The sequence below is a fragment of the Coenobita brevimanus genome, chromosome 1 (assembly GCF_032717465.1).
Source record: "Coenobita brevimanus isolate Jiangsu-jjx chromosome 1, ASM3271746v2, whole genome shotgun sequence".
NCBI classification, from domain to species: domain Eukaryota; kingdom Metazoa; phylum Arthropoda; class Malacostraca; order Decapoda; family Coenobitidae; genus Coenobita; species Coenobita brevimanus.
The window spans coordinates 70211393-70226785 of NC_136954.1; the positions used below are offsets into that span (position 1 = coordinate 70211393).

At 39.2% G+C, this 15393-nt stretch overlaps 1 protein-coding gene across 3 annotated transcripts; it reads right to left on the reverse strand.

The window, feature by feature from the left end:
- Positions 1-1201: 1201 nt before the first annotated feature.
- On the reverse strand, positions 1202-14585 carry LOC145390746 (nitric oxide synthase-interacting protein homolog). 3 transcript variants are annotated; one of them, XM_080265611.1, is made up of 9 exons: positions 14555-14585; positions 13995-14193; positions 13644-13750; positions 12437-12539; positions 11962-12101; positions 10825-11012; positions 9113-9221; positions 8333-8435; positions 1202-1239 (listed from the first exon to the last, which is right to left on the reverse strand). In XM_080265611.1, exons 2-8 carry the CDS (start codon positions 14173-14175, stop codon positions 8364-8366), a joined length of 900 nt encoding a protein of 299 aa, XP_080121737.1. In that variant the 5' UTR covers positions 14176-14193; positions 14555-14585; the 3' UTR covers positions 1202-1239; positions 8333-8363. The 3 variants fall into 3 exon arrangements, with proteins under 3 accessions (XP_080121737.1, XP_080121790.1, XP_080121704.1); XM_080265664.1 differs by lacking the exon at positions 1202-1239 and adding an exon at positions 5039-6399 and having other exon boundaries at positions 8362-8435; XM_080265578.1 differs by lacking the exon at positions 1202-1239 and having other exon boundaries at positions 5039-8435.
- Positions 14586-15393: the final 808 nt, after the last annotated feature.

A 15393-nucleotide genomic window follows, 5' to 3' on the forward strand; every position in this document is an offset into this window, starting at 1 on the left:
CCCAACCACTCCTTGGATATAAACCTACACGGGCTTAGTCCGGTTGGAGCGCCTTAATTATCCACTAAACTACCAGGCATCATAGTTTGGTTATGTGGCTACCACCCAACATAGTATATGGTTTCCCGGTGTACAGGAAACTAAGCTAAATCTGATAATACCAAATTGGAGAGGGATGCGTTCATATGGTAGTGTAACTAGGTGACTCAGCTGCCTGACAACACAAACATCAACTCACAGACTCATTCCCCATCCCTGGAAAGGAGAATGGTGGTCTGCATGAAAAGGGCACCACCTTCATCCAGCATTCCACTTGGTTCATGGTCAGATGAGTCAAGGCCCACAGCAACAACAAATATGCCTGTTTGTAGGTTGGCCGGAAGTGTAAGCAGTTGCCAGTAAGTTTGTGTGGTTAACCCCTTCTGTACAGTGATCTTTTTGTGTGTATTCCATCCATCTCCAGAGGATTTTCTTCAACTCAAGAAAGACTCATGGCAATAGAGGAGGTAATGGAGACTACATATAACTCATCAGTTTGAAACATTATTTTTTAAAGTAAGATTACCTGCTGGTGGCGAGTTGTAATCGTGATAGGACGTACAACCTCAAGCTCATCTGCAGTGGATTGCATGTTAGGGTAGTTTTCTTTCTGCTATCCATCATCTTCCATTGAGAGGACAGGGAAGGAGTTGAAGGTTTGTATAAATGGACAAGCATAGCAACATGGTCATGTAGATGATCCATTACGACAAGTAAAAATGTTGGGTGGGAGAGAGGTACAGGTTAGAGCTTGAATTTTGAGCTACAGAGAACCCATTTTCAGAGAGAGTGCGCCACTACATGCAGGCATCAGTCCAGCTACACAACTGTATTGAAGTTGTTAATGTCAATATGTGTGTGTACAGTGTAGTTAGAAGCAATAGTCTATTTTTAAATTATTCATAGATTCATATGTATTTAATATAGTTTGATATATTTTTTACATTGCCTGTTAAAGCATTGTCTGTACTGTATTTTACATGGCTGTATGTACAGGTATACTGCATATCACCATACATGCTATAATTTTGATCCCCTCAGTCCATTGATCTGTTTTGTCATTCATATTACCCGTTCATCATTTTCATCATCATTTTCCACTTGAGGATGGGGTTTAGTAGGATTCAGAAGAAAGGGAAAGAGAAAGCAGAAGAGAGACCTATCACATGCTTGGATGGGATAAGCTAGGGTCCACTGAGCCTGAAAAAGATAAATAAAATTATAGGAGATCTCTCTTAAGCTGCCTAAAACTGTTTGGTGTCATCAGGAATAGAGTTTAAAAATAAGTCACTGTGTGGAAGGGGTTAAGAGAACTCTGCCGTTTTGTTCTGGATTTGCTAAACTTGATGAGACTGGTGCTGTGTACTTGAGGGTTGAATTGTAAGAGTCTTTTCAGATTTCTTAACACTTCTTCCTCCTCCTTAATGGTTTATTCTGCATAATACCCCTTAATGTCTGCTAACATTGTACTGTAGGTAATATTTGAAGTGGCTTTGGATATTCCATAACACCTCTTCCATAGTGGATTATTCTTCATATTACATTTCAGCAGCCCCTGACACTCACATTCTTGGTTGCTTTGTAGATTGCTCAAGACTTTTTCTTTAGTGCTTTATTCTGCACACTATTGCTAACACTTTAGGTCATATTCAAAGTGGCTCTGGAAATTACTTATTACCTTCTCCTAGTGGTTTATTCTGCAGAATACTTGTCAACATCATTTGGTATGCTATTGATGCAATACTGTATCCCTACTGAAACAATACAAATGACATACAGGAGAATGTTAAAGTGTAAGAGTCTGTAGGTTATGCAACACCTTATCCTGTGAGATGTGACAGTATTCTGCATAATACACCTGAGTATCCTATGGTGTGGTGCTGGAGTACCGTGCTTTCATGTGGTGACACTGATATGGCCAGGCGGTGAAGCTGTCTGGTCATATAAATGTCCCTCAGTTCCTGTGGTGGCCTGTGGAAGAAGGGCAGCTTGGGCCTTCAGTCCAATGAGCTAATATTCAGGAGAACCTGGGGTTGTAAATGCTGTTATTACTACACCTGAGTATCCTCTTGTATGTTATTAAGGTAAATGGTGTCATATTTTAAAACCATATATATAAATATATATATATATCCATCCATCCATCCATCATCCAGTCCTACATTGCCCCATGAGGAGCATAGGAGCCCGGGGCTAGGCAGTTGGTCCCGACATTTAAGATGAGAGTGACCAGCCTCACTCATCCCTGAGTGGCATTACATGAGCAATCAACCCCAACGACCCCTTTGATATAAACCTTCACTGGCATAATCCAACTGGAGCGTAATAATTACCCACTAAACCACCAGGCGCCATAAATTGGTTATATGGTTACCACCCAGCGTAGTAAATGGTTTCCTTTGGCATGTCACTCAGTGTAGAGTCACCCACAGGCTGAAGGAAGTGGAAAGAATGAAGGAAAGAATGACAGAAGAGGGAGTGTAAAGTCACCCGTAGGCAGAAGGACAAGGAAAGAATGAAGGAAAGAAAGACAGAAGAGAATGGAAGGAAAGAAGAATGGAGGGGAAAGGGCAGACACCCGAGAGCAGCACTACATCGAGTGAGTGGACGGTGAGCGTCCCCACCTACCACAACATTATATATATATATATATATATATATATATGTCATCATCATCATCATCAGCAGCAGCAGCAGCAGCAGCAGCATCTAATCCTGTGTTACCCCATGAGGAATGTAGCAGTAGCCCAGGGCTAGGAGCGTTGGTCCTGACATTTAAGATGAGAGTGACCAGCCTCACTCATGCTTGAGTGGCATTACATGAGCAGTAAACCCCAACCATCCCTTGGATATAAACATACACAGGCTCAACCCAGCTGGAGCTCCTTAACTACCCACTAAACTACCAGGTGCCATATATATATATATATATATATATATATATATATGAACAAGAAACTGTTAAAGTATAATATGCAAAATAAATAGCCTAGGAAATAATTCTACATAGCCACCAGAGCCTCTTAGAAAATTATCCGTATTATGAATTTTTTTTTTTCCCCATGTGCAGAATGTAGTGAGGATAGGAAACTTACGTATTTTGCTTAAGCATTATTTTTCTACTTGGGATAAGCTTGACTTAATATATTCCATGGTCTGTATACAGTGTTGGAAGATGAAGTTACAGCATACCTCACATCATCTCAGAATTATGAAGAAATATGAATCTTTTATTAATGATGGTTTTTGGTTGACTTGTGATTTTTGTGTGATGCCTGGTGGTCTGTTGAGTTAAGGTACTCCAGCCATACATGGTCCATAAGGGTTGGAATCTGAGGGGTAGTTAGGGTTTATTCCTTACTTATGCAGCTTGGAAAATTGACTGATTATTTGCTTTCATTGTCTGGACAGAGTAGTGTAACCCCAGACCTTTGTGCTCCTTGTGGGGTAAATAGATGGCTGGATGATAGATAGATATGTAGATGGATATTTTTGTTGGGAGGAGCAGTGCATCACAAAGTTTTGTGAACAGATTTACAGTTGGGAAATACCAATAGTTAAGGGCTGGAGGTGCACTAATGTTTGTGATTAATAATGAACCATTTTTAAAGTATAATTTTAGGAAGTTTTATGAGTCTTTTTTATATCTGTAACTTGAGGTGTTGTTGTGTACAGCAGAGAGAAAATTCTTTGGAGATGCAAACTATATCATTCATCATCTAATCCTGTATTCCCCCATGAGGAAAGTAGGAGACCGGGTCTTGGCAAGTTGGTCGTGACATTTAAGATGAGAGTGACCAGCCACTTCCTGAGTGGCATTATGTGAGCAATAAACCCCAACCACCCCTTGGATACAAACCTGCATTGGTTCAGTCCGATTGGAGTGCCTTAATTACCCACTAAAACCACCAGGCGCAACAATTTGGTCATATGGTTACCACCTAGTGTAGTAAATGGTTTCCTGGCGTACAGGAAACCATTTGGCACATCAACTCAGTGTAGTGTCACCTGTAGACAGAAGGAAGAGAAAAGAATGAAGGAAAGACAGAAAAGGAAGGAAGGAAAAGGCAGCCACGCGGGAGCAGCAGTACATCAAATGAATGGATGGTGAGCGTCCCCCACCTGCCACCATGACCATCATATATAAAAAATTTATCACCCTGCTGGGTGTATGGAAAAATGTAATATGAAAATTTTTATATGGGATAGGTAGCAATGTAAAGTACACAGCAGAAAAGTAGGGGAAGGAAGGGCATCTTGGAGGAATGAGAGATATAGAAAACAGGACATAATGTAATGGTGGTATGGGATTATTGACTTTTGCTTGAGATAATAACCATGTCATCCTTCATTCATTCATTGCCAGACGCCATGTATCCCAAATGGGGTGGCCAAGGGCTTAGAGTTAATTGTTTTACAGGGAGGGGCACATCCTCCACCAACCCCACTTGACACGTAGGGAGAACGTTATGCCAACAGCATCTGGTGTTCCCAGGCGGTCACCCATCCAAGTACTAACCAAACCCAACGTTGTCATCCTAACAAGCCAAAAATAATACACAGAAACTAATAATGGAGAATTATGTGACATTCCAGTTTAATGAGTTTTTTTATGGTCAGTTAAATCTGTTAATACATGGTACTGTACTGGCAACCTGCACTTTTTTTTTTTTTCCCCCCCCACTTAAGTCCTCAGTAAATTAGGGAGAAATTGCATATTATAGCTCCACTGCTTCCTATAAAGATGATTTTCCAGCTGCCTTCAATTTACAGTAGCAGTTATATGGAAAAGGTTAATAGTTCATAACTCATTCCTTACTTATCATAAGGACTGCCAGTATAATACTAACATTCATTCCACGGTGCTTAGCAGCCTAAACACACAAGACTAGGGAAGTGAGAAATTGTTGATGCTGGTTAACTGGACCCCATGAATCTGGGTAACTTCCTTTTTAGTTTATTTTTCCTGACAATTTTATTCATTTTTGCCGGTGATTTTATTAAGCTTAGGAAAGGCCTCTTGTATCAACAGGAAGGGTATCCTAAACTTATTGAAATTGTCTAGTTGCAGCAAGAATAAACTCCACCTGTAGAATGTGAATCACAGCTCAAGCTGGGCAGAACACACCTGCACTTCAGATTTGTACACTCCATGGATGCCACCTAGCTTGAAGAGGCTAATTCACTGATGTTTCTACAGTGTATTGCATATGAATCAGGTGGATCTGTCTGTTTAGGGATCCTAGCTGCCCTATTGTACTTGGAAGAGGCTAGTAAAATTTTGAGTCCTTTTCAAATTAGAAGTTCTGTATACTTGGCCATGACTCATGCCTTTCCACACCTGCTCATACTCTATCACTCCTCCAGCATGTAACTCTGGTGCATTCCAGATTAGAAGTATAATTACTGACGATTTAGTTAGGGTGTAAGGGCAATTGTGGAAGTGTGTCAGTTCTGGATAAATGTAATACTTGTTTGAAAAGGACTGCAGTTCAAAGGTGCTGAACCTTTTCTACTGAAGGACTGAACTGCACATTCAGCAAGACATTGTGGGCCACATTATTCCTATAATACATGCACATAAAGACAGCAGCACTGAGACTTGTCCAAGAGCCATGTAACTCATGATCAGTTAACAATGCAGGTCCTGTTATTGATTGTAACTGAATCATGATCTTTAATCACTAACCATAAAGTGAGGACATGTAAATAATTTGTTACTAAGAAGTATTTGAACACTAATGTCTGTAAAACATAAGAAATTGGGTACATTCACTTGATATACAGAAAGAAGCTCATTAGAAATTGCCAGTAGGCCGAATCTGGTGCCCCTGTGGGTTAGTTGTATGTAGATTCAAAATGGCACAATGAGCTGTCTTAGCTGCTGGTCTCAGTACCATTCCTGCTTTGATCTCTTAAACTCACTGCAATTTTAGCCTCGTGGGGTCATTTTCCTAGCATGAAAATAGTGCAGTTCATGTTTTCTCAGTGGTACTGTACCAGTGTGGATTTTTTTTTTTCTACTGTGTATGTTTTAGTCTCTTCCAACCAGTCGTATAAGTTAATTTGCTAAAAAGCTTGTCATGTGTAGCATTATTTCTAAACTAAAAAACAAAACAAAAAAACTCTGTACTGGTGTACCTGATTAATTATGAAATGCTTTTGATCAAGTTGAGACTCATAATTTAACAACTTCTGTATCAGAATGTTACTCAACAATGGGTTATATACTTATTTATATACACTGTGTTAATTATTTAATATTAACCTGTGTATACACAGTAAAAGCTGGCTTATAAATATTGGTTACGGATATTCTGAGGGCTTGTTTCCATTCGAGGAAGATGGATGATGCACTTCCTTGAAAAAAAAAAAAAAAAAAAATCAAGATCATATCCTTGTCAACTTATGAGGCTTCCTAGCACCACTTCCACAGCTTTTTATTTTTCATACCACACCCAGCTGTCCTATTGTATTTTATCTCTTTCTAAAATCAGCAAAGACAATGTAGTTAACAGTAAGATAATACTGAATTAGCCTACCACGCGGAGACAGGCTGGTGAGCAAGAGGCGCTGGGGAATTTCCTTAATTGACGAGAAAACATTGCCAAGTTACCTGCTTCCTAAAATGATGCTATTTCCAAGAAGTGTATATAGCCTAGTACATTATGTAGATTTTGTCTATTTTGTCATACATAAATTCCTTCAACACTGACAGACAGTTTCTAGTGCAATATTGCTTGGGTAGCCAGTACAGTCAGCCAAATGTTCCAGTTGTGCATTATAAGTCCAGCTCCCTACATCTCAAACAGTAACCTCTATTGTTTTTTAGTATTCTGTGTTGTTTGAACTTTTAAAATTTAGTTTTTCATTCTGGGGATTATCATCATGTATCACATAGTATTTTTCATCTCTCCCACTTTTTGTTTTCAAAAAGGCTTTGTCCATTCTTGCACGTCAGCCTTATTTATATGATAACAGCTGTCTGTACTATGTGATCTCTGACAGAATCTCTCGAGTTCCTTAACCCCGAGGCCATTTTCTAGAACCTTATCCAAAGACTTACTATTTAAAGCCCATGATTTCAGAATACTTTGCATAATAATACCATTATCCATATACAGCATCCAGAAGTCTTAGTCCTTCAGTAAATATTTTCATCTTTTTGTGGAACTGTGTTATCCTAGTAAAGGAGCTGTGAACCTTAGATTTGATTTAACATTCATTATATGGCAAAACTGAGAACTCACCCAGTTATCTGTTACCGTATATACTTTCTTTGTATAAAGTAAATACAGTATTCAGTTGTTTTCTAGTTCGTTTTAGAGGCTACTGTATTGTAATTACTGGTAGACAGTTGGACAGACACATGATAGCTGGTTACCATTTTTTTTTTTTTTTCCTGACATGCAGGTATTTGCACTGGTTTTTACTTTATACTCTGGTGATGGGAATATGTTCAGCTGTACAAGAAACAATTGCATTAAACTGTCACATTGAGGAATGTTTTATTAAGATATTACTGACTGGTTTTGTATGGTATGAATGGCACTATATTTGATTTTTTTCCGGCTGATGATCCACTTTCGTGAATGTGGCACCTGCGCACTCCTGCCGCATGATTGGTTGGTTTCAGTTTCATACCTGAAGTATCATATTTACAAAAAACAATTGTACCTTATATTCCAAGTCTCATAAATGTTGTTTTGCATTGTCATTGTACTATACAAACAGACATGAAACGACTGTGTTTCCTCCACAATCACACCTGTGACCCTCCTCAGCCACACACCCTACATGTCCAAACCATCTCAACAAATTGGTTTACATTATCTCACGAGCATTTCCTATGTCAAATCTGTCTAACAGCACACTACTCTCAGCTGTCACTCAGTCATATCTGACTCATCCACATCAACATTCTCATTTCTGTGTATTCCAGTCTGTTTGTAGCCTCTTCTCTTACATGCTACATCTCATGACCATGCATCAAAACACCATTTTGTAAAGAGCACTCATGGCACGAAAGGAGAGTTCCTTCTTCATTAGGAGAGGCATCAGTTTCCTAAACTTCCATCCACTTCCCATTCTAGTAATGGAACAAGCCTCTGTTCATATCTACGAAGACAACTATGAAAAGAACACATGATAACCAAGGTTTAGGTTCAAATAATATCCACAGGAGCTGTGTCTGTCTGTCTTGTGTTTTTTACATTAGCTTTTACTTCAGTTTGACGTTAATTTCTAAATGAATGGAATAACTATCCTGTATCAAATTCATTACTGTATGTACCATCAATGTCGTGCTTGCCCCTCACTCACATCTAAGCCTGCAGAACAGGCCGTGCTTTCTGGCTGGACAGTTGATCGTTGGTCATAGCAAAGCCAGTACCACCCTTGAAAGAAAAGATATTACATTAGTGCCATAATATCTAATTATATTTTCCTACCCCTTGCATCCCTTTTTAATCAGCCCCTTCACTCCAATGATGCATTTCAGATTCTTGCTGCCTCCAGACAATTTTATAAGTTTACAAGACTTTTCAAACTAGGTAGGTTAGATATAACTTTCACCAACTCCGTTACTATAATCTTTTCTCTGTAACTACACATAAAATTGCCACGTCTCCATCTTGAATCCTGAGATATAACAAAAGATTAACATTGGACTATGGTGAAAGTAATGATGACGTGCTATGGAAAGGATGCAGAACTAAAGTACTGTATTATTTTATACTGCCACTGACCTACAGGATATAAGTGGCAAAAGGATGAAAAATTCCATCTAGTTAAAATGAATATGTACTGTAATACAGTCACCTCTATAATGAATACTGACAAGGAGAGTGTATGTGCATATGGTGCAAGGGTAGACAATACAAGAGGTGGAGAGGCAAATGAATAACTGTGGTGTGAGATTAAGGGAGGCAGGCTGATGATGGAGGACAGGTGACATGAAGGCAATCTGTTCATGGCCATCCCTTTCTGGGGTTAAGATGTCAGGCTACAAAGACAAATACAGTGATAGCTGGATGGGTGGACAGATAGGTGAATAAATACAAACAATGCTTACTCTCTGGAGTGGAATGATATCCTTGTCAGTCAGCTTTGATCCAGTAAGAGGATGCAGCATATCCTTCTTTATCAACGTCTCCACACACTCCATTGTGACTACATGGCCACTGCAAAAGAAAATAACAGTAAATGCAGATGAAACTATTTCCTTAATCGGGATTGTGGAAGGTTTTGCATAGGTACGGTGTAGATGATATGCTGCTAGGTGCCGTCAAGAGTTTTTATGATGGTAGTGAAGTACTGTATGTGTAAGGGTTACTGGGCATCTAAGTGAATGGTTCATGATCGGTATGGAAGTGCAACAAGGTTGTGTGATGTTCCCATGGTTGTTCAATATATATATGGATGGGGTGATAAGAAAAGTAAAAACACAAGTAATGGAGAAGGGGGGATGGCTTTGGTGTTCTATACACTACCAAGAAGTTGTCGAAGCATTATGTTGCAGTGGTAGAATCAGTTCCGGAGTCAGGCATGTCTGAAGTTAATTGTTTAAGAAAGAGAGGCACTGACAGAATGGGTGATAGCCAGTTTCATTTTCTTGACAACCCGGAGAGAGACGAGATCTCAGAGGATATGGTTGTGCAGGTATTGCCAGCTCCTCATGTGTCAAGAATGACACACACATTCAAAGGGGTGAACTTTCCTTCCTCAATCAATTAGTCTAAAAGGATGAATTTTCCATCTTCGATGAGCAAGTAGTTGATCTTTAATTTTTGTGTTGTTTATATCACTGGTGTGATATACAGGCAAGCTTATCATGTAACTTTCACATCGATTACTGGCTGTAGGGTTACCTACATGTTATGCGGTAGTTTATGTTCATAATATTCACAATTATACTGTATTGTTCTTTTCCGTTGCATCACCCCCAACCCTGCTTTACAAGAATCACGTTTTGGTTAATTTATCAAGTGTTTCACATTAATACATGATTTACATTGTTTTGTGATACAATTACTGTAACCTTCATAAGAGATGGTTTTGTAATTATATGAAAAAAAAAATCGCAAAGTAATGTTTCTCACTCTTCCTGTAATGTGTCTCATGGTCACATTTTCCTTAACAGTAGCAAAATTCTTAGGAGAAATAGAATTTGCTGGGTATGGTTATGATCCTCATACATTGCCTTATTACTGATATAAAGCACTTCTTGATCGAACCAGTAAAATCACAGGAGTTATTGAAAATACTCATGCAAAGTAAAAGGTGGGGTAGAATCGCGGTAACGTTTCTCACATCACTTTTTAATCTATATAAATTCAGAATAAAAACTTATGAATAATTTGATTATGGCATAATGTAGTGTGAGGTGTTGGTAATGTACCTTGCAAATGGCATTTATTTATACTGCCTACATAAGAAAATACAAGTGAGAGTAGATCAGTAACTTGTCTCCGAATGTAATGTTTCTCACGATGGAATGACCCTGTACCTGAAGATATCATGTTAAAGGATAACACTACATCACCTACAAACAATTGGCCACGACTGGCACCGTTCCACACTTGCCCATACTCTCTCACTCTTAATTTCTTCACCTGTAACTCTAATTGTAATTTGGTATGGACTATAGTTACAGGTATGGGGTTAACAGTGAGAAAGTACAGGCAGGTATTGAAGGTTGTAAGTTGTGGTCAAGTGTTTGCAGGTTGAAATGGACTATAAACCCACAGTTACACAGAGCAAACAGTTCCAGCTAAGTTTCCTCACGTTGGTCTGAGAACAGCACAGGGAACGTTATTCCTGAGGATGTCGCCTGTCACAGGACATTTGAAGCGCTCCCTCTTGCCCTCCAGTGAACCCTTATCATCCGGGTCTGTTACAGAGGTGAACACGACATCAATCAGGTCCTTCACTTTCAATGGCTTCCCACTGACTGGACAGAATATGGTCTTGTCCTGAAACACAAGAGGCTTATAAAAAAATCAACACTCGAGGAGAAAAATGTCCTGTCCTGACACACAAAAAGGTTCGTACGAAATCAAAACTAGGATTCCTTGGGCAGAATATAGTTTTGTCCTGAAACACAAAAAGACACTTGGACAGAATATGGTGTAGTTCTGTAAGGCTCTTATGACAGTATACTATATATCTTATACTGTACTGATATGCTATCTATCTATTGCCAGATGCCATAATCCCATAAGGGGTGGCCACTTGACTTTGAGTTATCTGTTTTACGGGGAGGGGCACTAACCCTCCACCAACCCACTTGTTGACACGTTGGGAGCACGTATGGTTTGGTTATATGGTTACCACCCAGCGTTGTAAATGGTTTCTTGACTTACAGGAAAAAAAAACAAAAAAAACTTAGGCTCCCAGAACAACAGACATGTCCTGAAATGCACACAGCCAAAGAAAGCTAACCCTTTACTCCAGTGACATATTTCTCAATTTATGCTTGCTTTCTCCAGTCTAAACAAGCTTACTACATTATTACTCATTGAGAATTATGACATGGAGCTAGAATCCTGGCAGATTTGTTAATGGCTGTGTGACATTTCAATGGATATAATGTTAAATGTCTTACTATTTTTGTGGTTTCACTTTGTTTCTGGATCCTAATCTTATGCCAACCTTACCTGTGAAATGTCAGCACGGCAAAGCTGATGAAGTAGCCTAGGCTGTAAACCATATGGTCTATCTATCTATCATCAAATCCTTTATCAAGAGTGTAAGGACCTAGGGCTAGGTTATTTAGTTACGATATTTAAAGAGAGTGACCAGTCACACACCCATGTGTGATAATATTATGTGAGCAATAAACCCCAACCATTTCTCAAATGCAATCATTACATGCTACATTGTATACCACACACATACAACCAAAAATCTTGATCAACTTACAGGCTTCTGTATCTTAGTCTCTTTGTTGCTGGGTGTAAGTGATGGGATCCAGAAGCTGGGTAAGCTCTTATCCTTGCCAGCCACCATATTGGACACAGAGGCTCCTGAACTGCCTGAACTGCTGCTGCTGCCACAGCCTCCTGCTGGCACAATGGTTAAAATCATCTCTCACTCATGGTTACGGTGTTAACCTCTTCGATTTGATGTACTGTTTAGTTCATTCTTCCCTTTGATTGCAGGCTGAAACTTTCCTCCTGTACTTCAGCCTCCTTCTTTTGGGGGCAGGGAGGGGGATACAGGGACATGTGTATAACTGAACAGCAGAGGACCTTCCCAGTTACTGTATATCAGTGCCAACATGTGAATTTGTCCCTCTCTAGTAGCTACTCTACAGGTAAAAATCATACACACAATTACCATATTACTGTACTGAATACCCACTATATGAACACAGTAGCAATGATACTGAACCTACCAGTCTGAGCAGCCTGTGAAGCTGATGCCACAGCTGTCTCTGTTTTGAGGAACTTCTCCATGCGAGATCGATTCTCTGCTTCTCCTAGTTCTGCCAGCTCAGCCTGATGAGATAACACTTTCAAATAGTGTCAACTTTTTACAAATGAGCACAATACCCAAGAGCAATAACATAACTTAAATATACCTCATGATATAAAGGCTACAAACAACAAGGAGGGAAGAGGATGGCAAACACACAGCAATATACATGTATCTTCTCTTGGACTTGATCTTAAACTACAATCTGTCTAATCCCAAATGCTGAGTTTTACCCAAAAATTAACACTAAAATACGTTACTTTTCACAAAGAAGTACAGTGCTATGGAATGGATGTAGTTGCAGAAGTGTTGTATCCTACCACCAAACTATGGAGAATAGGTCACAGAAAGGCAAAAACCCAAGTTAAGGTGGATGAACTAAAGTGTTGGGATGCGGTGACCTCAATGTCAAGCACTACAGGAAGAGGGGAGACTATACAAAGTTTCGTCTCTCCTTTGAGGTGTATGTACACTCTTCTTTAACCCATACCAGTATACCACGCTAGCGACATATATCTACGTCCCCTTCAAAAACACTGGTGACGTAGATGTACGTCCTGCCGAATTGAGAAGTCACTGCAAGCAACCGAAGTAAACTGAAAGGTAATAATATATCTCGCTAACTTCAGACATTTTTCCGCTATGCTTACAACACTGATTGAGGAGCATGGGAGGCGAGTGAGTTTTCACAGGCTCACAGCTGCTCTGCTCTCTCAGTAACCTTGAAGATTTCACAGGCAGAGTGGCACCAACTTGACTCAATTCAACCAACTTTCTGGCTCTGGTGATTACTTTTATTAGTGCCAGGGATCTTATATTGATGTATTAAGCCAATTTAGCCAAAAAGACAAAAAACACCATCGGCTGGCATAGAGGGGCATCAGTTTTCTTTTTGGCCAGCGCGGTACGGGATAAGCAGCAGGAAGATCTTACCAATTCAATTTGTATTCCTCAGCTTTGTTTTCTGTATTTTTCTGCTGAAAGCTTTAGAAATATCAAGAGCTACTGCATGAGTTTCTCCATGTAACTTCCCCATATTTACTTTGAACATAACCTTGATCCATGATTTTACACAAACCACCTATAAGACAGCTCTGACAGCAACATAAATGCTATCTAGTACTCACCTGCTCCTTCTTGCACTGTCTCTCGTATTCCTTCATCTTTCGGCTGATCTCATTCTTCTTGGATATGATGTATTCCAGTATTGCTTCCTTATCAAACAGGATGCCATCTATTGGAAAAAAAGAACAAAAACTGCAAAAAACAATAATAACAAAAAGGTAATTATTAGTCATTATTATCACAGTTATTCCCCCCCCTAAAAAAAAATTATGACTGGATCCAGAAACATGAAAGAGGACAAAAATATTTAACAATTACTAAGTATCCACTTGAGCTTCAATAGGATTCATTTAAAATACAGTATAATACAAATAATCAAGTGAGAATACCATAAGGCTAGCAATCCTTCACACCTTGGGTAATGACAGGGTTCCGGCAAGGGTGCAGTGAAAGGTTGCAGCAGTCGAAGTCCTTCACTCCATCTTTTCCATATCGAAGTCTGAGGGACCCATAGCCGGACGCCTTGGCATCCTTTTTCTTCTCATGGTAGGAGTACACAGAAGAAGCTGTGCAGTTCTTTGAGTGTCGTGTCATTGTGGTTAGGAATACCAACTGGAAAAAAAGGTGAATATTTTGTAAGGGTTTCGTTCAAATCCTTGGTTCTGCTTTATAAGGACTGTATATATATTTCTCATTTTTCCTGCTGTCCTCATTTACTCTTCAGGATATATGCAGGCACTGATTCATTAGAAGAAAACAAACAATATCCCTTCCATCCTACATAATGAAGGGTGCGACGAATTACTGTACTGAATCGGCAGTCATTTACCATATACAGTAAAACCTCAATATAACAGACTTCATTTGAGCACTTCACGGAGGGGAAGACTTTTTAAGGAATACCAGTTCAATTAAGGATCTCCCCATGCCTCTAGAAGAGAAGGAAATGTTTAGGAATACGGCCATAGCTTACCTGTACAGGTATTAACTGAAGGCGAGGCTCACTGGTCAGTGGTTTCTCGCAGCCAACAATCCTGAAAGATTTGTTTACACTTTGCTTTTAAGTATATCTAAACTTAAGGACAACTTTTAGCAGATAGATATATGTTAGATTCACAGAGTCTTATTACTCACTTGTCGTTTTCATGTAACAAGTAGATGAAAATTTAAAAACTAAAGGTAAAATTCGCCATTAAAGCCACAGTAAGACAAAACCATTTGCAGCTAGGATTGTTTAAGAAAGTGTTGATGTGTCAAACGGGTGTCCTTGCTCAACCCTCGCTGTGTGAATTGAGGTAAGTTTGTCTGAGGTTTTGCACTAGCTTTAGATAATAAGTGTCTCGGAGGTAAGATGTGTCAGTAGGCAGCATCATCTGTAGAAAACATCGCTTAGAAATATGCATTCTTTCCATAAATAACCCAGTTAAGATTTGTTTGCCTAGTTGAGGTAAGTTCAAGCAGCAGATTTTCCAGTATTGCATGTAGGCCTACTGGTGAATGAATGACTAATCGTACCTGCAAAATATATGGAAATGAGAATTTGATAGAAATAAATGGTAGTTATTTACCAAATGGACAAGGCCTTTTCATATTTTTTAATCAAATGAATCTTTCACAGGTTACTTGTTATTATACCTGGATTACCACAGCTACTGGGGATTTTTATAAACTTACCTCTGAAAGCTATAAATGAGGATTTAGAATGCATAATGATTCTGCTGACGTCTGCCAGTAGTCAGCCATATTTAAGGTTCCTAATAACAGATTTTTAAATTTGGAAGCTGGCTGTCAAATGTTAGTGAGGTTAGGTTG